The sequence below is a fragment of the Cololabis saira genome, chromosome 8 (assembly GCF_033807715.1).
Source record: "Cololabis saira isolate AMF1-May2022 chromosome 8, fColSai1.1, whole genome shotgun sequence".
Lineage (NCBI taxonomy): Eukaryota > Metazoa > Chordata > Actinopteri > Beloniformes > Belonidae > Cololabis > Cololabis saira.
In genome coordinates this window covers 48,134,700-48,158,701 of record NC_084594.1, presented here as the reverse complement: position 1 = coordinate 48,158,701, position 24,002 = coordinate 48,134,700, and the positions used below count along the sequence as shown (strand labels likewise).

The following is a 24,002-nucleotide window of genomic DNA, read 5'->3' as shown; positions in this document are numbered from 1 at the left end:
CCAGGGTTGCCTACCCCTGATATACACAGATGTAGACAGCAGACACTGAGGTGTTCATAGGGCGGGACTGCAGGTCAGGATATCCAGATATCCAACAGACTTCTATACAGACAGGTGGAAGCAAGCAGTGTTTTGTTTCCATCAGACGGTGGGACATGCAGGGCAGCATGTAGCTCCTGAAGATCTGGCATGCAAATATGCATAGAGTAGAAAAAGGGTGGGACAGAGCAGCACAATAATCAACAAGAACATTTGAAAACGATGATGGTTATGAGATAATTATAACTAATAACTGAGAAAGGAAAGAGAAGGAGGGGTGATGGGCTTAGTGGATCATGTTGGAGTCCCCCTATAGTGTAGGCCAATAGCAGCATATCTACAATGAAGCTATGTTTGAGATTATCTCGTTTAGTCTTGTCCTGTCTGTTACGATGTCCCACAGTGCAACCCCCAGGACCTGGCGGAACCCACCCCAACAGCTGTGACCTGCGTCAGGTACTGGCAGAATGTCAGAGATTGCAACGGACTCGAAAAGAAGAAGACCCAAATTGGAAGGTGGTTCCATAGTAATGATAGCAGAAGGCCCGTCCTCCAGTTCTACATTTGGATACTGTAGGAACTACGAGTAAACCTGCACTCTGAATACGGAGCACTTTATTAGGAACATAAGGTACTATCAGGTCTTGCAAATATCGCAGAGCTAGGCCATTTTGGGCTTTATACGCAAGTAGTGAAATTTTGATTTGGATTCTAAATTTTAGCCAATGGAGTGAGGCTAACACTGGAGAAATGTGTTTCTCTCTCGTTGATTCCTGTCAGCACTCGTGCTGCTGCATTTTGGATCAGTTTGAGCCTATTCAGCGAATTATTTGGACATCCTGCTAATAATACTTTACAGTAATCTAGCCAATGAGATAAAAACACGTGAACTAGCTTTTCTGCCCATGTCTTTGCGATATTACAGAGAAGGTTTTGCAAAGTAGCACTGGAGGCCATCGCAACACCATCTAATCCCTTCTTAAAATGCTTGAATCCAAAAATAATGACCTCTGTTTTATCGGAATGTAGAAGCAAAACATTTGTGGACATCCAGTCCTTGATGTCCCTTAGACATGCCTGAAGTTTAGTTAATGGTTCTGTTTCGTCTGGCTTCATAGACAAATAGAGCTGCATAGCATTAGCATAGCAATGAAAATACAAGATAGCACTGAATTTTACGGAACACCATAGCAGAGCCTCGTCTGTCATGAACAAACTGGAATCTGTCAGATAGATATGATTTAAACCAACGTAGAGCTCTAACCTGTGCAGTAAAATGCTATGATCTACAGTGTCAAAAGCAGCACTGAGGTCCAGTAGAAGCAGTATGGACACTAATCCCTTATCTGACGCCAAAAGAACATCATCCATGATTCAAACCAGTGCTGTCTCTGTGCTATGATGCATTTTAAACCCTAACTTCAAACAGATAATTTTTTATACAAATGGTCACGTAACTGGCTTGCAATTGCCTTTTTCCAGAATTTTAGATACAAATGGAAGGTTGGAAATTGGTCTATAATTAGCTAAAATGTCCCGAGGGCGGCCCCCTGCTAAAATACACTGGGACACTCTGAGCCGAGGAGGACCCATGGGAAGTGGACACGGGGGCTGGAAGCAGAGAGACGTGACGAGTGCGCGCATGGGACAGAGGGGGGCGTGGGCGGGACTTAAAATGAAGGCATCTGATTGGTTCTTTCCCCCCTGCCAATCCTCTGGTCCTCTGACCAATCCGTTTCATTCGGACCGCAAAAAACAGATTGGTCAGAGTTTTTACACGATTAAAGCTGTCAGAGAGGTCGGATTTTTTTCTTTCCTTTTTCTGAACACATTATTCACTGGCTACTCTCAGGATGGAAGGACCATTTCACCCAGTATAATAATAAATGTTTTTGAATACGATCACAGACTATACCTTTACGTCAAACAGTGGCAAGGAAAAACTGCCCTTTAGGAGGGAAGAAACCTTGAGCAGGACCAGGCTTATAAGGGGTGGCCCTCCTGCCGAAGGCCAGACTGGGGGGTCGGGGACGTCAGCAACACACAGCAGGCATGTGGAAGCAGACTCACATTGATCATCAATCACATTGATGATTTAGTTTGGGGGTTGTGGACCTGGAGGGTGTGGACCTCTTGACCACGTGATCGGCCCATGCCGGGTGGTTGGTGCTCGGCTGGGTCCTGGTCCATCACCGTGGATTCCCTGACTGCCCTCTGCCCGGGGCTTCCCTTTGTCGCCTGCTGGGAGGGGGCAGGACCTACTGGCGGGAGCAGGGTCGGCGCCAGAGCAAATATTCAGAGGGGGCACGAGGCTTATTAGGGCGGGCACCAAATCAGTCGTGTAGGACAGCATTTTAAGGAAAAAAGTGCATTCTCACTACTTTCCTATTAATAATCTGTCTAAAACATGTGGAGAAATCAAATCACTTGGGTGGAAATAATGCAAGGAAGCGCACATTTTACTTTGACTGAAAACGTTTTAAGCCTTTTTCACATAGAGTGCGCACAGCGGCAGTCGCCGCCGGCTTTGCCATTCATTGTGTAGCCTATGTGCTGCGGCTCCGCGCAAGAGCGCAGGGTCTGCAGCCGAGGTCGGTGGCGCGCATCACGGCGCACGCCGCTGGGTTGCTGCGGCAGCAAGACGCAAAGCGGCTTTCACCTAGAACGAGGTTTGCGCCGCGCACGCCGGGATGGGTGTCTCTGTGAGTCTCTGTGAGGAGCTGTGGGATGCGAGACTGCAGGCCTATCGGGACATCAATAAAAAGTGACAAAAGTGGAGAGAAATCTCCTAGAATGTGGACATACCTGTGTGTTTAAAAGTGGTAGAAATGTGATATTCTTTTGCTCTTTTAACAATAAAATGTTCATTTAGGATCAATTGAATCATTTATCAATATATGGTTATGAAACTTTTTTTCGGTCGCCAAGCAACCTGCAACAAATATGTACAGAGGTCTCCAACCCTGGTCCTGCAGCACCTATCCAGCATGCTCCTTGTATCATGGTGTGCTGAAGCAGGGAAAGATCTAAAACCTGCTGGATAGGTGCTCTCCAGGACCAGGGTTGGAGACCCATGCGCGCAGGCGCGCCAGGCTCTGCGACGACTCTGCGCCACCCCGGCGCTGTTGCCGTGTTCTATGTGAAAAGGGCTTTACACAACGAGGTCACATACATGTTTTTAATATATCAAGTTGATCCGTTCATGCCCCGACAGAGCGGGGGAACGGCAGGGAGCAGAGCCGGCTGTCTCTGCTGCGCCGGGCGGGGCGCTGGGCGAGGCGCAAAGTGGGGCGCAGGTTTTTGTGCAGAGCGAAGCGACCGGTGTACAGAGCGAGATGGCAGTCTAGAAGTCAGGCTCTGTTGAAGGGGCTGACTGGACAGACTGCCACCAGGATGGCTGAGTCTGTGTTGGATGGAGAGGAGGATAGTGTAATGGAGGAGCGCTTTCGGGAAATTTGTTTACCGCCAAAGAAGAAAAGTGAGGGGGCACAGTGACTGAAGTAAGCGGGCACTGCCCCCTGGTGCCCCCCCATGGCGCCGACACTGGGCGGGAGGCTTCCTCTCACCCTCTTCTGGCCCTATTTCTTGTTAAGCAGTAAATCAGTTTGGAGAATGGCATTCACATGAAACCCCAAAAGAACACTTTACAATACCTAAATGAAAAAAATACATTTTGTTATGGTGTGCAACAAAGGCATCAAAGGAAGGATGAAGTCAGAAGTTTATAAAGGTGTTTTTTTTACAGCAAATACATTTTACATACCCTGCTTCATGGAGTAAAATCCTTTTGTCTTTTGAAAAGACAACAATCCATAAAATCCACTTTCAAAATCATGGACTATCAGTTCAAAAATATATTATAACTTCAGTCCTAAGCATTAAAGAAGGTAACTTCTTATCTAACTCTATATGTGGCACAGCAGATGTAAATGTTTCATTCAACTGTCATCAGCAGTTTTAGAGTAGGTAAACTATTAGCTCACTATGCTAATAAGAAAAAAAACTGAGTTTGTGTCTCTGTCTCTTTGCGTAGATGGCCGGGCTCTGGCTGTTGGAGGAATGGGTGCTGACCTCCTGCCTCGCAGTATTCTGCAGCAGTATGATCTCCGAAAGGATGTGTGGGCCCTACTTCCTCCCATGCCTACCCCACGCTATGATGCCAACACACATCTGCTGGGCAGCAAGCTTTATGTTGCAGGTATTAACATATCTGTATTTGTGTTTGTAATGTATGGGACTTTTATAATGAATAGGGATATTTTTTTTGAAGGGGGCCGTCAATGTAAGCGACCAGTGAAGGCTTTTGAGATGTACGACACAGACACACGCTCGTGGACTTCGTTACCAGTTATGCCATGTAAACGTACCTATGGCGGCGTGATATGGGACTCAGCTGGGAGGCTATGTCTGCTGGGAGGACTGCGGCAGGGTGGAGGACACCAAAGCTCCAAGTTCACCAAGAACATTAACATCTTTGATACAAACCAAGGTAGAAAATTTAATCACACACATAATTCATTCATTGATTTATCATTCTCTGTTTTGATCTTTTCAATTGAGTTATTGTGGGAATTGCAGAAAATAGAGCAGATAATTTCCCATACGAAAGCGTGTGTCATTTATTGAAAAGTCTCTGAACCCTGAATCAACAAAATGGAGCTGTCCAGCAACCCAACCGGCATGGAGCTCAATGTCATCACCACATTTAAAGGGACCACGATCCCTGAACAGTCATAATTGCATAAAGGACAACATGCTGCATTTAATAATGAACGGTGTGTAGAACCAAACTTAATAAACAAGGTGAATTATGTCAGTAACATTCAATACGTTATATCTAAAATGAATTGGTGGATTTGCAGTCTTAATGCTAGATGCAGTAACTTAATATAAATCAAAAAGGAAGACGCAGGAGTAATTTACTTTTTTCCACAGTTCTGTGAGTAGCCATATACTGATGATATGCTGCACACATGAATCTGCTAATAGCAGAGTTCAGTTATAGGAGTTGGTTGTTTAAACTTTGTTTAAACGTCCCTGCAGCTATGTCTCTAAAATGTAACTGGGTGCTCCCTATTGCTCTATTATTTTGTGAAATATTAAAAGCTGTTTCACTGTCCAAAAGAAAGGAATAATAATCTCAAATAGTTTCAACCATGTCTCGTTGAAACTAAGCCCACTGACAAATGTTGTAAAAATAGCCAAAGGGTAACTGGAAAGGACTGGATGAATACATTTGTCTCTATGTCTTTCCTCATCATTTCCTGTCATTGATCCTATCTATCTATCTATCTATCTATCTATCTATCTATCTATCTATCTATCTATCTATCTATCTATCTATCTATCTATCTATCTATCTATCTATCTAGATAGACTGATTTAGCAGATCAACTGTAGAAAATCACACCTGTCACCCTTCTTGATAATATGAACCCAAAATAAAGCCGCACAATATTCAGAACAAATGAACTGTAAAAATAAAAGTCAGTGTTTAGTGGGACCTCAATCAGGACCTGGCCTGCACCTCAGGACCTCAGCCGGCACCCAGGACTCTGCTTGCCCCTCAGCCGGCCCCCAGGCCCCTGCCAAGGGGCCAAGTCCGAGCCGACGCCACGAGGGGGGGCCCCCTGATCTGTCTGCCCAGTCGCGAGAGCGGCCCCCTGATCTGTCTGCCCAGTCCTGAGAGCAGCCCCCTGATCTGTCTGCCCAGTCCCGAGAGTAGGCCCCTGATCTGTCTGCCCAGTCCCGAGAGTAGGCCCCCTGATCTGTCTGCCCAGTCCCGAGAGTAGGCCCCTGATCTGTATGCCCAGTTCCGGGAGTAGGCCCCTGATCTGTCTGCCCAGTCCCGAGAGCGGCTCCTTGATCTGTCTGCCCAGTCCCGAGAGTAGGCCCCTGATCTGTCTGCCCAGTCCCGGGAGTAGGTCCCTGATCTGTCTGCCCAGTCCCGGGAGTAGGCCCCGGATCTGTCTGCCCAGTCCCGAGAGTAGGCCCCTGATCTGTATGCCCAGTTCCGGGAGTAGGCCCCTGATCCGTCTGTCCAGTCCCGAGAGCGGCCCCTTAATCTGTCTGCCCAGTCCCAAGAGCGGCCCCTGATCCGTCTGCCCAGTCCCGAGAGTAGGCCCCTGATCTGTCTGCCCAGTCCCGAGATCGGCCCCCTGATCTGTCTGCCCAGTCCCGAGAGCGGCCCCTGATCTGTCTGCCCAGTCCCGAGAGCGGCCCCTGATCTGTCTGCCCAGTCCCGAGAGCAGCCCCCTAATCTGTCTGCCCAGTCCCGAGAGCAGCCCCCTGATCTGTCTGCCCAGTCCCGAGAGCAGCCCCCTGATCTGTCTGCCCAGTCCCGAGAGCGGCCCCCTGATCTTTCTGCCCAGTCCCGAGAGTAGGCCCCTGATCTGTCTGCCCAGGCCCAGAGAGGCAACCTGATCTGTCTGCCCAGTCCCGAGAGCGGCCCCCTGACCTATCTGCCCAGTCCTGAGAGCAGCCCCCTGATCTGTCTGCCCAGTCCCGAAGGCGGCCCCTGATCTGTCTGCCCAGTCCCGAGATCGGCCCCCTGATCTGTCTGCCCAGTCCCGAGGGCGGCCCCTGATCTGTCTGCCCAGTCCCGAGAGTAGGCCCCCTGATCTGTCTGCCCAGTCCCGAGGGCGGCCCCCCTTATTTGTCTGCCCAGTCCCGAGGGCGGCCCCCTGATCTGTCTGCCCAGTCCCGAGAGCAGCCCCCTGATCTGTCTGCCCAGTCCCGAGAGCTGCCCCCTGATCTGTCTGCCCAGTCCCGAGAGTAGGCCCCCTGATCTGTCTGCCCAGTCCCGAGAGTAGGCCACTGATCTGTCTGCCCAGTCCCGAGAGCGGCCCCTTGATCTGTCTGCCCAGTCCCGAGAGTAGGCCCCTGATCTGTCTGCCCAGTCCCGGGAGTAGGCCCCGGATCTGTCTGCCCAGTCCCGAGAGTAGGCCCCTGATCTGTATGCCCAGTTCCGGGAGTAGGCCCCTGATCTGTCTGCCCAGTCCCGAGAGCGGCCCCTTAATCTGTCTGCCCCGTCCCGAGAGCGGCCCCTGATCTGTCTGCCCAGTCCCGAGAGTAGGGCCCTGATCTGTCTGCCCAGTCCTGAGATCGGCCCCCTGATCTGTCTGCCCAGTCCCGAGAGCAGCCCCCTGATCTGTCTGCCCAGTCCCGAGAGCGGCCCCCTGATCTTTCTGCCCAGTCCCGAGAGTAGGCCCCTGATCTGTCTGCCCAGTCCCGAGAGCAGCCCCCTGACCTCTCTGCCCAGTCCTGAGAGCAGCCCCCTGATCTGTCTGCCCAGTCCCGAGGGCGGCCCCTGATCTGTCTGCCCAGTCCCGAGATCGGCCCCTTGATCTGTCTGCCCAGTCCTGAGAGCAGCCCCCTGATCTGTCTGCCCAGTCCCGAGGGCGGCCCCTGATCTGTCTGCCCAGTCCCGAGAGCGGCCCCCTGATCTGTCTGCCCAGTCCCGATGGCGGCCCCCTGATTTGTCTGCCCAGTCCCGAGGGCGGCCCCTGATCTGTCTGCTCAGTCCCGAGATCGGCCCCCTGATCTGTCTGCCCAGTCCCGAGAGCAGCCCCCTGATCTGTCTGCCCAGTCCCGAGAGTAGGCCCCCTGATCTGTCTGCCCAGTCCCGAGAGTAGGCCACTGATCTGTCTGCCCAGTCCCGAGAGCGGCCCCTTGATCTGTCTGCCCAGTCCCGAGAGTAGGCCCCTGATCTGTCTGCCCAGTCCCGGGAGTAGGCCCCGGATCTGTCTGCCCAGTCCCGAGAGTAGGCCCCTGATCTGTATGCCCAGTTCCGGGAGTAGGCCCCTGATCTGTCTGCCCAGTCCCGAGAGCGGCCCCTTAATCTGTCTGCCCAGTCCCGAGAGCGGCCCCTGATCTGTCTGCCCAGTCCCGAGAGTAGGGCCCTGATCTGTCTGCCCAGTCCCGAGATCGGCCCCCTGATCTGTCTGCCCAGTCCCGAGGGCGGCCCCCTGATTTGTCTGCCCAGTCCCGAGGGCGGCCCCTGATCTGTCTGCTCAGTCCTGAGATCGGCCCCCTGATCTGTCTGCCCAGTCCCGAGAGCAGCCCCCTGATCTGTCTGCCCAGTCCCGAGATCGGCCCCCTGATCTGTCTGCCCAGTCCCGAGGGCGGCCCCCTGATCTGTCTGCCCAGTCCCGAGAGCGGCCCCCTGATCTGTCTGCCCAGTCCCGAGGGCGGCCCCATAGTCTCGATCTGCCTCGCCGAAGTGCTCAGGCCCCCTGGACTGTTTGTTGACATAATAAACCACCTTTTTTGGAGCTCCTGCCTCCTGGCTTCCTGCGTCTGGGTCCTAATCAACCCCTTTCGTGACACCTGAAATCAAGTACAGACTTTTTATCTGCTTAATCTGTCTCGATGAAACGAAGGGATGGTCGATACCTTTTTTTCGGACAACTGTCCAAATACGTTTGAGCTTTTGAAAATAGAGAAACCTTTCATTAAATTGGGTTTAACTCTTTAAGTATAAATGTCATATGACATGTATACATACTGTAATTGTGTTCATATATTTGTAAATATATTTGCATGTTTATATATACTTTTTCTATACAACTATGTACATTCAAATAAAATTCATTGACTTTGTCCTTCCCTTACGAGAGATGGTTGGCAATGCAGACGCTCATCTTTTATTTCTGTGTCCCAGAAAATGGAACAAGGTGACTTATCCATCTATCTGGCAAAGATACCGCAGAGTAATGAGTAACAGGTGAACCAGGTGACGAAGGAATGGAAGAACAAATGGGAAAGCAAAAATCAATAAGTCTTTCTTGACAGCTGGGCATGCGTCACACTTTAAAATTGGCATCGAATTAAGCAGCACAAACTAATATATGCTAATCAGGCAGCTTTTTGACTTGTGTGTGAGAGAGTGGGAAAAAAACACGAAAGGGGGATGCATTACCGCACACACAAACGTAACACAAGCGCACACAGAACAACATACATGGTTAATGCAGCAATACCTGAGTTTTCCAATCTAATTTTAGTTCACATCCGATGGAAGATCCGCTGTTGAGGGAGGATTAGGAATAATACAATATTCTGTTACTTATTCACTCCATAAGGCCTATATTAAGATGTACAGTTGTTACAGTATTGTAGGGGTGAGGCTACAAGGATACCGAAAACTCAAAGAAGAGACTTGTTTGAAAAAAATCGTCATAAAATGAAAGTTTTAAGAATTGGAGACACTGTCTGCTCACCCAGATTCCTGAGGAAGTGTTTTACTCAGTTTCTTCTTGTGGTATAGTTTTTGAGGTCAAATGAATATATCAAACTTGGACAACTTAAACTGAATATAATAATCATAATCAAAAGATGATACATTTTACCCAAACCACTTTACAAAGATAAAACAATGAAACAGTAAGATGCACTCTTGTCACACACACACACACACACACACACACACACACACACACACACACACACACACACACACACACACACACACACACACACACCATCATCATCATCATCAGCGGTCACTCGTAGTCAAGTATTTTTTTTTAAATATTTTTATCTCGGTTTTTTTTCCCCCATTTTATCACCCAGTGCTCCTACCTAAGCTACAGTCCTGGGCATTGCTCTTGCGGCTCTGCTCTTGCGGCTCTGCTCTTGCGGCTCTGCTCTTGCGTGCTTGCTGATTGGGTAACGTACTGCGTCACGCATCGCGTCACTTCCTGGTGTCGCGGTCTGTTGCTGCTGCACGGCGTGCAGACTCAGATCTCTCCCGACTTTTTTGTCTAAAACTTAGACTGTTTTCTGGTAAAATAGCTCTATATCTGGTACATTACTGTCTTTATTTCAACACTCGCTCATTTTCTCTTCCGTAACTTTCACTGTCACCAATCACCGATACATTTTCTGTCCGTTAGCCTCCGTTAGCATCTTAGCATGGCCTCTCCGTCTCCCACCGTTTCACCTCTTTGCTGCTCAGTGTGTGAAATGTTTAGCTATTCCTCTGCCTCCTTTAGTGAAGACGGTAAGTGCTTAAAATGTAGTTTTAGGGCTGGAGGCGAGGCTCAGTCAGTTAGAGGTCTGGTTCTGCCAATTTGACCATAGTCCGACCATAGACCAGGCTAAGCTAGCGGCGGACCGGCCCATAGCAGCTGAGGGTAGCCGCTCCCCTGCAGCTCCCGAGCAGCCGGCCAGTCAGGGCCGGTGGGTGACGGTTCGGAGGAAGCGAAGTCTTAAAGGGTTCACGGAACACCACCACCCGCTTCATGTGTCTAACCGATTTTCCCCACTCAGCGACACAACCGTTGAGAAACCGATCGTGGTGTCCGCCGACTCCAGCGACCATAGTTAGGTGTATCCCAGGGGAAAGCGCGGGCGACATTGAAGCAAATTTGAAGCTACTGGCAAAGGGTAATTGTAAATATGGTAAAGTTATCATCCATGTCGGAGCTAATGACTCCCGTCTTCGCCAGTCGGAAGTGACCAAAATGAATATTGTCTCGGTGTGTAACTACGCCAAAAGTATGTCGGACTCCGTAGGTTTCTCTGGCCCCCTCCCCAATCTGACCAGCGATGACATGTTTAGTCGCATGCTCTCGCTCCGTCGCTGGTTGTATCGGTGGTGTTCAGAAAACGACGTGGCCTTTATTTACAATTGGGAAACGTTCTGGGGAAAGCCCGGTCTGATTAGAAGAGACGGCATTCATCACACCCGGGCTGGTGCTGCTCTTGTCTCTAGTAATTTGGCCTGTTTTATTAGACACTCTCCCTGACATCGCAGGGTCCAGGCCAGGATGCAGAGCTGTAGTTTAACACACTTCTCTGCTGCTTCTCGAGGACCAACGCCTGCCAACAAAACTGTAGGATTGCATGATGTAACTGGTAACTCTAACCAGGTGCCTAGCAAAATAGAAGTGGTTGCAGTTCCCCGCCCTCCACAAGTTCACCAGGTGCGGCGTTATAGAGGCGTTAACCAAAATAATCTTGTAAAAATTAAAACCAATGCACATTTGGTACCAATAAGAGACCGAAAAATTAGATGCGGACTACTAAATATACGATCGTTAAGCTCCAAGTCTCTGTTAGTAAATTATATAATTACAGAGAGTAGGAGTGATGTTTTCTGCTTAACAGAAACATGGTTACAGGAGGAAGAGTATGTTAGTTTGAATGAATCAAACCCCGCCCGGCTACTTTAATCATCACATTCCTAGAAACACGGGCCGAGGCGGAGGAGTCGCAGCAATTTATAACTCCAGTCTCCAAATAAAAATTGAATCTAAGTCCAATTATAATACATTTGAAAGCCATAACAAAAGTAACCCACGTTTTCTGTTCAGCACTGTAGCCAGGCTGACAAAGAGTCACAACTCTGTTGAGCCGTGCATTCCTGCAGCTCTCAGTAGTGAAGACTTTATGAGCTTTAACAGTAAAATCACGTGAATTAGAGAAGAAATCAACCAGCCGGTTGTGGGCGTTTCTTCAGCTTTAGCGACTTCCCTAGGCTCTGACTTGACTCTAGACTGTTTTGATCCTATAGACCTCCCTGAGCCGACTTCACTCGTTAATAGAGCTAAGTCTACCACATGTATGTCAGACCCCATCCCGACTCGACTATACTGGACCAAATCAACCTATCCCTAAGCTTAGGATATGTACCACAGGTTTTCAAAGTGGCAGTAATCAAACCTTTACTTAAAAAACCTTCTCTTGACCCAGACACCTTAGCTAATTATAGGCCAATTTCCAACCTTCCATTTGTATCTAAAATTCTGGAAAAGGCAGTTTCAAGCCAGTTATGTGACTATTTGTATAGAAATGATCTGTTTGAAGTCTTTCAGTCAGGGTTCAGAATGCATCATAGCACAGAGACAGCACTGGTTCGAGTTACGAATGACCTCCTTATGGCCTCAGATAAGGGATTAGTATCCATATTGGTTCTACTGGACCTCAGTGCTGCTTTTTGACACTGTAGATCATGGCATTTTACTGCACAGGTTAGAGCATGTTGTTGGGATTAAAGGGACAGCTCTACGTTGGTTTAAATCATATCTATCTGACAGGTTCCAGTTTGTTCATGTACATGAAGTTTCTTCAGAACAGTCAAGGGTCTGTTATGGTGTTCCGCAGAGTTCAGTGCTAGGGGCAATCTTGTTCAGTTTATACATGCAGCCGTTGGGAAGTATAATCCAGAATCACGGCATACACTTTCATTGCTATGCTGATGATACGCAGCTCTACTTGTCTATGAAGCCGGATGAGACAGAACCATTGGTTAAACTTCAGGCATGTCTTAGGGACATCAAGGACTGGATGTCCAGAAATGTCTTGCTTCTAAATTCAGATAAAACAGAGGTTATCATTCTTGGTCCAGAGCATCTTAGGAAGGGACTAGATGGTGTTGCGATGGCTTCCAGTGCAACTGTGAGAAACCTTGGTGTTGTTTTCGATCAGGATTTGTCGTTTAAACCATATGTTAATCAGGTTTGTAAAATAGCGTTTTTCCATCTCCGTAATATTGCAAAAATTAGGAAAATCTTCTTGCAGAGTAATGCAGAAAAACTAGTTCATGCGTTTGTATCTTCTAGACTGGATTACTGTAATGTGTTGTTAGCAGGATGTCCAAGTAATTTGCTGAATAGGCTCCAGCTGATCCAGAATGCAGCAGCAAGAGTGCTGACAGGAATCAGCAGGAGAGACCACGTCTCTCCAGTGTTAGCGTCGCTCCATTGGCTACCTGTAAAATTCAGAATCCAATTTAAAATTGTATTACTTGCATATAAAGCCCAAAACGGCTTAGCTCCGCATTATTTACAAGATTTGATAGTGCCTTATGTTCCTGGCAGAGCTCTCCGCTCCCAGGGTGCAGGTTTACTCGTAGTTCCTAGAGTATCTAAATGTAGATTTGGAGGGCACCATTATCAGGCACCATTACTTTGGAACCAACTTCCAATCTGGGTTAAGGAGGCTGACACCACCTCCACCTTTAAAACTAAACTTAAAACCTTTCTCTTTAGTAAAGCCTATAGTTAGTGTTTAGTAAACCTCTAGCTGGTGTTGGTAAATCTCTAGGTAGTGTAAACTCTAGTGTGTTAGAGTCAGTAGTCATAGTTGCAGCTATAGAACAAGACTATAATAGTTAGTCTCAAATATAGCTTCACGGTAGATATGCTGCTATAGGCTTATGCTCCAGGGGGGCACCGACATGATCCGCTGGGCGGTGCCTCTCACCCTTCTTCTCCTCTCCTTTTCCCTGCCTCTCTTCTCCATTACCATTTTTATTTATTATAAATATCTCATAGCTATCATTTTTGTCCATCGTTCCTGTAGTTTCTTGTGCCGGCCCCCCTTTTTTCTCTTTTGTGCATGTTTGCAGGCTGGAGCCTCGGGAGCTGCGTTCTGGCCTGTGTCCCCCCCCCCCTTTCTGGTCATCCCGCTGCTGCTTCCACATGACTGCTGTGTGCTGCTGATGCCCACCCCCTCCCCCAACCTCTGGTCATCCCGCTGTTGCTTCCACCTGCCTGCTGTGTGCTGCTGACGTCCCTGACTCCCCCAGTCTGGCCTTCGGCAGGAGGGTCCCCCCTTATGAGCCTGGTCCTCAAGGTTTCTTCCCTCCTAAAGGGGAGTTTTTCCTTGCCACTGTTTGGCTTAAGGCTTTTCTCCCACTATGGGAGTTTTTACCTGCCATTGTTTATATAATAATTGCTCAGGGGTTTATGTTCATGTTTATGTTTATGTTCATGTTCTGGATCTCTGGAAAGCGTCTAGAGATAACATCTGTTGTATTAGACGCTATATAAATAAAATTTAATTGAATTGAATCCTCTACCAACCCCGGGAGTTCCTGCACTGAGCTCAGGTCTCCTCCTTAACCTGAGGAGTGAGCAGCAGCTTCTTTTCACCAGACAGCGTGGGGTTTCTCCGGCCGGACGTAGCGCATGGAAGGATCACGTTATTCCGGCCCACCCCAGTCAAGTAGTATTCAAGTATAACTGTCCTCCCTCTTGGTCCTTGTGGGTCTTCACGTGGATGAACAGGCTGATTCTGGACCAGATTATTCTTGGGCAGTGTGGACAGGGGAATGTACTGGTGGTGGGTTTGGGTTGGGCCTGCTTGGCCAATGTTCTCTCCTTTCTGAGTCTGCGCTTCTCGTGTGCAGCATGGGAGAGGTTGGCGTTGTACTGCGCGGCGCCCTCACGGACAAGATTTCTCCAGGCGACTCTGTCCTTTGTCGTGTGTTCCCAGGTCTTTAATCTATGTGGCACTTCTTCAGGTCGGTTTGAATGTTGTCCTTATGCCTTTTCTTTGGCTTCCTGGAGCCCGCTTCCCTTTAACAAGCTGCAAATACAGAACCTGTTGGTTTGTCGATCCTCCCAACCAATCCTGAGGATTTTTCGAAGGCACCTCTGGTGGTACGTCTCAAGCGCCATTAGGTGACTGCTGTAGGTGGTCCAGGCTTCCGACCCATACAGAAGGGTGGAGAGCACCACAGCTTTATGAACCAGAATTTAAGTGCTAAGTGCAAAAACAAGCTATGTGCATTGTTGTGGAAATGTATACATTTCCACAAAGTAAAGTAACGACCCTTAACAAAACTACAACACCGGTGAGCTCGAGATTAACAAAGTTTATTTTAACTGGGTGCACACCAGGAGAGTCAACTGCAGCACACAGGCTTGGACAGTCGAGTCTCCCCATATGTGGTCTGAATTCTTTATATAGGAATTGGGTCAGACTTGACTGTCATTGGATGCTAGTAACATGAAAGCCCCCCCCCCCCCCCCCCCCCCCCGCATGACAGACGCATAGGTGCGAGTTCTCCTAGAGAAGGCACACGTTTACAAAAGAGGCATTCTGCATCTACGCATACATTACAAAAGAGGGGTAGTCTCTTTCTAGTTTACTTTCTACATATACATTTACAAAAGAGGCATAGTCCTTCTTAGTTTCTTTCTCAGAGCTGGCCTTTGTTAATATTTGCATTTAAACAGCTGTTTGATCTCCCCCCCACCATCCTGCTCCCCACAGCTGCTGACCGCCTGTTGGAAAAATACAATTTGTTTGAATTTTTCCATGACAGCATATACAACCCTGTGCAAAAGGTTGCCCATTTTGACTGCAGCTGCTTTTTAGAGCTGTAGAACTATGCTGGATGTTTAAAATCATAAACATCAGGATATATCTTTAATGTTTCTACTTAATTTTAAAATAATTTACTCAAATTCCCTGGAGTAACAGGTGCAAACCTATAAGTCCAAAGCAAACTATGCTGGGCACAATAATTTTGGAATTGCTGTCTCTGTGTCCCTATCACTATAGATATAGATCTTTATTTAACTTCGAAAATCATTGAGGGCGAGCCCTCATTTACAATGACGTCGAGCAATACAAAAGTAAAAACAAAAAAAACAAAGACAAAAATAGAACAACAAAAGAGCAGTCAATTAAACAAATATGAAGTTACAATTAATAAATAATGTAACAATAAAATCAATTAAAACAGATACAAGCAGTGTTTAAGAGATTAAGATTTAAGATTTAAGATCAGGGATTTAAAATGACCAAAAGACACTAGTGAATTAATTTTTAGATTGTTTTGTAACGAGTTCCAGGTGGAAGGTGCAGAAAAGCTAAACGCAGATCTACCAAGCTCAGTAAAGACTCGGGGGACTTGTAGTCTAACCCAGTCAGTGGAACGAGTGTCGTGTAAACTAGCAGGCCAAGCAAGGAGGGAAGAAACATAAGTCGGCAGCAAGCCAATAATAGCCTTATAGATAAATAAATAAAAGTGAAAATCTGGCCTCTCAGAGAGGGAGGACCATCCAACCTTACTGTACAGGATGCAATGATGAGTGTTATATGAGTCACCAGTAATAAACCTGAGTGCAGAGTGATAGACAGAATCAAGGGGCTTTAGCGTTGTAGCCGAGGCATATCTGTACAGTATGTCACCATAATCTAAAACTGATAAAAACGTTGCCTCAACAAGGGTTTTACTGCAATGCAAGGGGAAGCAGGATATATTCCTGTAGAAAAAGCCAATCTTTTGCCTCAGTTTACTTTCCAGATTTTAAATATGATATTTAAAAGATACATTTTCATCAATATAAATACCAAGGTATTTATAAACAATAACTCTTTCAATAAAACTGCCATTTTTAGTAGTAATGGTGCAATTACTCAAATCTTTATTTTTGGATCTGGAGAAAAACATAAATTTAGATTTATCTGCATTTAAAACCAACTTAAGATTATTGAGTGCAACTTCAAGATCAGAAAAAGAGTGCTGGAGAGAGGTTACAGCATTCTGGGGTATCTGAGATGCAGTAAAGAATAGTGTCATCTGCATACAGACGAATGCTATAGCCAGCTACAGCGGAAACAATATTATTTTTGTAAATAGTGAACAAAACCCTGTGGAACACCTTTTCTATTTTTACCATAGTCCGACTTCTCAGTTCCTATTGCTACACACTGCTCTCTGTCCAGAAGAATCAGAGTACTTTATTAATCCCAAAGGGCAATTCATTTATACAGTCGGCCTGTCCATAGCAGCAGCACACAATACACAAAACGGGCAACATCCACGACCACATCAGCAACAACAACCACAACCAGTGACATCACAGCAGAGCAGAATGCAAATTCTTTATGGTTCACAGTCGTTCATAGCAAGAAAACTTAAGTTTCATTTTGCATTTAGCAGCCTTATGGCAGACGGAACAAAGGAATCCGCATAGCGGTTAGTTTTCCGCACCGGCACATAATACCGCCGACCTGAGGGCATAATTATGAAGCGGTTGGCCAGAGCATGATCAGGGTGGGAGAGTATCCTGTCTGCTTTCTGCACCACCCGTGCTTTCCAAAGAGTGCAGAGGTCTTTAAGCTGGACTCCAGTAATTTTTGAGCAAACCCTTACGATGTCGTTCAGACACTTTTTGTCTTTCATGGATAGACCACCAAACCAACATATAAAAGAAAATGTTAAAAGACTTTCAATAAAAGTTTGATAAAAAGTACACAAGATGTTTCTGCTGATACCAAAAGAGTTGAGTTTCCTCAGCAGATAGATCCTTTGATTTGCTCGCTTTACAATGCCATCAGTGTTTTCAGTGAATTTCAATTTCCAGTCGAACACAGTGCCCAAGTATTTGTACGTTTGTACTATTCGTACCTCTTCATTGTGGATAGTGCTCGGTTTGGGGTCGACACTGGATTTCCTGAAATCTATGATAATTTCTTTTGTTTTTGCTACATTTAGGTCGAGGGAGCTACAGTATCTTCACACCATTTGATAAATTCAGGGAGGGCACAACTGTGATTTGATTGGTGGCCCTGAAGAAGAGACAGTAAGACTGTGTCATCTGAAAACTTGACAAGACAGCTGTTTTCTTGAGAGGATCTGCAACTGTCTGTGTAAAGAATAAAAAGCAGGGGAGAAAGGACACAGCCCTGGGGGGAGCCTGTGTTTGACAGTAGGGCAGAGGACATGCGTCCATTCACAAAGACCTGCTGCAGTCTGTTTGTTAAAAAGTTTAAAATCATCAATAAAATCTGATCCGGTAGCATAAAATGAGAGGATAACCTTTCAACTAAAATGTGAGGCTGCATCTTGTTAAAAGCAGAGCTAAAATCAGCAAATAAAAGTCTGGCATGGGATTTAGGTTTTTCGAGGTGCTTGTACAATTTATCTAAAATGAAGAGCTTCGCATCCTCCACACCTCTACCCGCCCGATAGGCAAACTGTAATGGGTCCAGTTTGTCAGAAGTTAATGAAATGATTTCTTCTTTCAGGATTTTTCCGAAGATTTTCATTACCAAAGAGGTCAGTGCTATTGGCCTGTATTCATTTAGTTCCTTGGGTTTTTTTGATTTGGGGATAGGAATTATCGTTGATTTTTTCCATGCAGTAGGTATATGACCACTATTTGCACACATCTGAAAGATGGTTGTGAAAAAATGAGATAGCTCTTAAACCAATTATAGGCGACATCATCAAAACCGATGTTACGGAGTTTCTGTAAAAAATTGTATGATCAACAATGTCAAATGCCTTTGAAAGATCAATAAAAAGAGCTGCACAGTGTTTCTTATTATCCAGAGCTAAAACAATATCATTTAAAATGAGAGTGGTGGCAGTGATAGTGCTGTGCTTTTCTCTAAAACCAGATTGGTGGGTATTTAAAATAGAATAAGCTGAAAGGAATGATTTAAGTTGGGCATTCACTAGGGCCTATAATTATTTAATAACGTTTTATCACCATTTTTATGCAATGGAGTCACGAAGGCAGTTTTCCAAACCCTAGGAACTGTACCTGATAAAATAGAACGGTTAAAAATATAAGTTATATAATTTACTATAATTGGGCTGTCAAGCTTTAAAAAGTAAGGGTTAAGTTTATCCTCACCGACTGAATGTTTTGAGTTCAATGCACACAAGGCATTTGCTACCTCCCCAGGAAAAAAGAGCTGTAAAGCTAGGCCTGAGCAACGGGAACAATAGTGGACATAGTGGACAGAGGGGGTCCTGAATAAGATTTATCAAAGAGGCCACCAGCAGCTAAAAAATGTTTGTTAAAAGCAGCACAGATCTCTTTATGATCTGACATTGAGGATCCATCAGCTGCAGTGAGAGGAGGAAAAGAGGGTGAAGACTTCAGGTTAAAATAATTCACTATTTTCCAGAATTGAGATGGATTTGAAGATGATTTTGGAATTAAAAACAAAAAATAATCAGCTTTAGCCTTTCTTATTGTGGCTGTGCATTTATTTCTAATAGATCTAGATGTAAGCCAGTGACCGGGGTCACCAGTTCGCCTGGCAAGAGCCCAGGCTTTATTTCTCTCGTTCAGTAAAGATTAAATTTCAGCTGTGAACCAGGAATTTGACCTATTTTGCAACCTACATTTTTTAAAAGGAGCATGTTTATTGACTATAGAATTAAAGGTCTTACAAAAATGGTTAAGAGCTAAGTCAGCATCAGGAATTTTAGGAGTGTCATGAATGTCAGTTTCATAAAGGTCAGACAAAAAGGCTTGCGGAACAAAATGTTTAAAATTCCTACTGATCATCATACGAGGACTTTGTTTTTTCATCTTTATATTTCTAATACAAGCTATCGGACAGTGATCACTAAAACCAAGATCAAATACTCCTGAGTCAGTAATTTTGTCAGCTCTGTTTGTCAGAATTAAGTCAATCAGAGTTGAGCTTGAAAAATCTTTCAAGTTTGGCCTGGTAGGTTCAGTAATTAGCTGTGAGAGATTAAGGTTTTCACTGACTTCCTTCAGATAATTAGATGCAGAGCTCAACCAATTTAAATTAAAATCACCTAAAATGATCATCTCAGAATGTTTATAAGGAGCTAAAAGATCAGCTATCTCATCAATAGCTGAGTGGGGGGCAGAGGGAGGTCTGTACACAGCAACCACAATGATTGCGTTGTTATGTGCAATAGTCACTTTCAAAACAAGAAATTCAAAACATTTTTCAATTGTGACAGCATTCAGAACAGTGCAGGTAAGAGAAACTATTGAATAAATAGCCACACCACCTCCCCTAGAGTTTCTATCAAATCTAAAAACATTAAAATCGTACAAGGCAACCTCAGAGTTATTCACAGAACAGTTTAACCAAGTTTCAGATAGAACAATAATATCAGGGTTTGTTTGTGTTGCCAGGAGTTTCAGTTGGTCCAACTTCACGCTGAATAATGCTCCTGATATTTAAATGAATAAAACCCATACCTTTCCTATTCTTAAAGCCTAAGGGAGTGAGAACAGGAAGTGAATTAGGCTTAGAACCTGTGTTAGGTGGCGAGGATAACAGGGCAGGGTTAATTATGTTACAGCTGGATCCAATGGTATTTTATGACAGGGGGAATTTACAAATACAGGTGAATTGCAGGTACTGTTTTGAATACGTGACCGCCAGGGGGAGCTAGTAGGGATACGTGAATTACAGTGAGCCTTACTAAGTGAGGATGAAGAAAGATAAGGCTGAACAGATGTTAAAGGATGTGATGAGCCAGCAAAACCCTCACTATCCATAAATGGTGAACATGGAAACATAGTGCGGTTGTTAGGATCATGCTGGGGTGATGGAAGTCAGAAAGAGTTGAATGCTATGAAGTTAATGACATTTTTCACAAGTTTCCTGGTCCCATTCACATTTGGGTGTAAATTATCTGGTGTGTAAAGGTCGCACTTTGCCCAAAAACTGTCAAAATTGTTGATGAAACCAAGACCTGTTGCTGTACAGAAGTTTTGTAACCATTGATGGAGACTGTGAGGGACCAAGCAGTAAGACGCCAGAACACCAGGGGCCTTATGTACTAAGAGTGCGGCGCACAAAAAACGTGCGTACGCCACTTTCTACGCTCACGGTCGGATGTACAAAGAATGACGTGAACGTAGAAAGCTGCGGTCCTTCACTTACACATTAAGGCTTTTGTACGCACTTTTCTGAGGTTTTGTCCGTTGGTGACACTCACTGGTGATGCAGTGAAGTGCAGAATATGAGGAAACGTAACGTCAACAATAAGTTCACGACCACGTGAAGGACATGACAGTCCCCACATCACCAGATAAATTACACAAGAGTGGAGCTGCAAAAATCTCACAATCACCACATGATCTGAACAAACAACTAAAGGAGCTCAACGATGGAACCTGCAAATCCTGATGGAGCTTTGGCTCCGTTAGAGGAACCTGCTGATTGCAGGATCAGGAGCGAGTCTTCAGGGACCAGACTGATCTGCTGGTCCAGGATCCAATGAATGAATAAAGTTTTTATTGAATGTTTAGGCAACTTTCAGAGTCTGATATTAGTCGGCTGCAAGTGCTGCAGGACTCCTGACAGTGTTTCCCCGGTGATGGACCGGGATCTAAACCGGTCTCTCCTCCTGCGGATGCAACACTCCGAGTTTAAGCAATCTTGCTCTTTTCTCACGTTTGCACCTCGATAATACCGTTGGCACAAGTTGTCTTTATTTCTGCAGCAGATAAATCAGATCGTGATGCTTCATGTTTTAAATATAAATGTATATTGTTCACATTGTTATACTTATGAGAGAGGTGATCGCGGACATCCACAATGTGTAAGACTCAATAAACGTGAACATTGGTCTTAATCCGTTAGTATATAATACGTGTGACAATAAAGCAGAACGAGGAGCCGTTTTTCATCACCAACTTAAGTTCTGGTGTCGGTTCTTAAAATACAAACAAGAAAAGCAGGGTGTATTGATGCACTGACGCTGCTCATAAACATTCACAAACCACTCCGCTTCGGAGAGGCGCAGTCGCCCTATCTACGCTTGGAAATCCATTGCCCGTCTACATCGCGTTGTACGGCAAAGCGTGTGGACGGCTTCAAAACGGTTATTATTATTATTTTCATGTCTTGAAATAGATACATATGATATGTCATTACTTTTTGTAGTTTTACTAAAGTCTAACAAAATTATAAAAAAAAGCAAAACCAATCGCCCATTCAGAATCCCATTCATTTCTATATAGGCAGATTTTAAATATTCATTAAAAAAACAAATCAAATTGTTTTCAGGAAACTGCACCATATTCTTGTTCATCATGTCCCCAGGTACCTCTGACATCATTTCCAAGTTCTTTCACTGCAGCATTTTCTAATAATTACATGCTAAATTCATACCCAATATAATACTAATAGTAATTCATTTTTGAAATCTGCCTATATACCTGTGGATTGGGTATGATTTTAGCATGTAATTATTAGAAAATGCTACAGTAAAAGAACTTGAAAATGATGTCAGAGGTACCTGGGGACATGATGAAAAAGCATACGTTGCAGTTTGCTGAAAATAACTTGATTTGTTTTTTTAATGAATATTTAAAATCTGCCTATATAGAAATGAATGGGATTCTGAATGGGCGATTGGTTTTGCTTTTTTTATCATTTTGTTAGACTTTAGTAAAACTACAATAAGTAATGACATATGTATCTATTTCAAGACATGAAAATAATAATAACAACCGTTTTGAAGCCGTCCACACGCTTTACCGTACAACGCGATGTAGACGGGCAATGGATTTCCAAGCGCAGATAGCGCGACTGCGCCTCTCCGAAGCGGAGATGGCGTGACCGCAGTCACAAACTCCTACGATCATTATAAAACCAAAACTCTTCACGGAACGCAACGCAAAGCAAAGAACAGCATTACCCATATGCAGCTGAAATCGGAAGAAATGCCCCCAAATAAATGTATTCCAGCTCAGAGCCGATGTTTTTTTTAATATATTTTGCCTGTTTTTGCACATTTCTTGTTAGGATGAGCGGTTTTTAATGGATAATTATCTTCATTATCATATTCAAACATATATTTGAGGGAGGAGACAGGCAGGAGTGTTGTGCTCCCGCATGTGCGCTCAAATCCACGCTGATTGGTATGTACAGAGCAACCTGCGTGGATTTGGGCGTACGCAGGGTTTTGTACATCGGAATTTTTGCGTTCGTGTAAATTCCACGCACGGTTTCACATTGAAATCCACGCACTCTTAGTACATGAGGCCCCTGTGTGTAAAGTAAAAAAGGCTTGGAGTTTATTTTACAAAACAACTAACTTAACAAAATAAACCTCCAAAATGCAAACATAAGAAAACAACTTCTGGAAAATAGGATCCTTTAAATCAAAATGAGGTCAACTGAAACAAACAGCAACTTAGCATGAACTCAACATAACTGACCTCCCATTAGACACAAGAGGGGGGTTTATATACAAACAGGCTAGCCCACAAAGACACAAAAGGGGGGCAGGAATGAACAATTAACTCCATATCCTAAATTAACACCAATAACAATAAAGATTGAAATAACTAAATGATTTACAACTAAACTTATTGTTATTTAACAAAACCAAAACAAAACAAAAAGTCAAATATAATTAATTAAACTGGATCATTGCCGGCAGACTCCCCTCTCCGGCACACTCAGTTGGCCTCTTCCACTTCCTGCCACTCCAGGATAAAAGGCCAACTCAAGCCGTGTCGCCCCCTTTTGCCAGGGAGGACTCTCCAGATCCATGTAAGAAACAAAAGGTAAAGCAATTAACAAATAATATTAAATGACAGACTGTTAACTAAAATGCGTGCACTCAAATTAGCAACTAACTGTCAAATAATAAAATGTGTGCCATGTGAAAACAAAAGACCATGGGCCTGATTTACTAAAGGTTTACGTGTGTAAAAACGTGTGCAAACTTGACATCACCCGCAAACCAAAGTGCAAGCTGATCTACTAACAGCGTGCAAAGAGGACTGCTCCTCTCAAATGCGCAAAATAGCACACGCTATTCATTTAGTACTTTTGCCCTGATGAATAATCAATATGGGGCGTACCCGCCAGAAATCACTAAATACTGGGAGGGGAAAATGCAAATTGGTCCATTTACCACGCGCAATGAGATTTACCAAGCCTGAAAGTTTTTGCGGGGATTGTGATTGCGTCTGTATTTAATACGTTCGAAAGGAAGGTGCAAAAGGAGAAATATTTTATTTGATTGTTAAATCGAGTATTATTCAGCAAAAGGTTGCCACAGCCACAGGAGGCACATTCATTTTTTTATTTGTGATAATAAATAAATCACGTGTTTTCATGGAGAAAAAAGTGTTTCTCATTGTGCGCCTATACTTGTTCTGCAGTTGTCATACCCCGGTGTTGTGCCGTATTCAGCACCCCTGCCGTGAAAAGCACCCCCTCGTCTGACAAAAATGATATTCTCATTCCGTGTCACGTTCTGTTTAGCGTCCAGTTTTGTGTTAATGATTCATGTTTAAATGCGCTCATGGATTCCACAATAGTCATACTTTCCCACAATCACAGTCACAGATAACAAAAATCAGGTAAATGGTTATTGATGTCATTAATTAATAGCCTGCTTACTGTGTTGTCTTCCATAATATTTGTAAATATATATAATATAAATTCCTAAGTATGTGTTTGTGTGAGTG

At 44.9% G+C, this 24,002-nt stretch overlaps 1 protein-coding gene across 1 annotated transcript in view; it reads left to right on the top strand.

Annotated features, from left to right (window-relative positions):
* klhdc8a (kelch domain containing 8A) overlaps positions 1-24,002 on the top strand; it is a 128,942-nt gene that overhangs the window by 38,924 nt on the left and 66,016 nt on the right. Inside the window, exons 4-5 of the mRNA XM_061728774.1 lie at positions 4,073-4,237; positions 4,310-4,528. Of these exons, the coding sequence (XP_061584758.1) occupies positions 4,073-4,237; positions 4,310-4,528 (384 nt within the window). The remainder of the gene's footprint in view (positions 1-4,072; positions 4,238-4,309; positions 4,529-24,002) is intronic.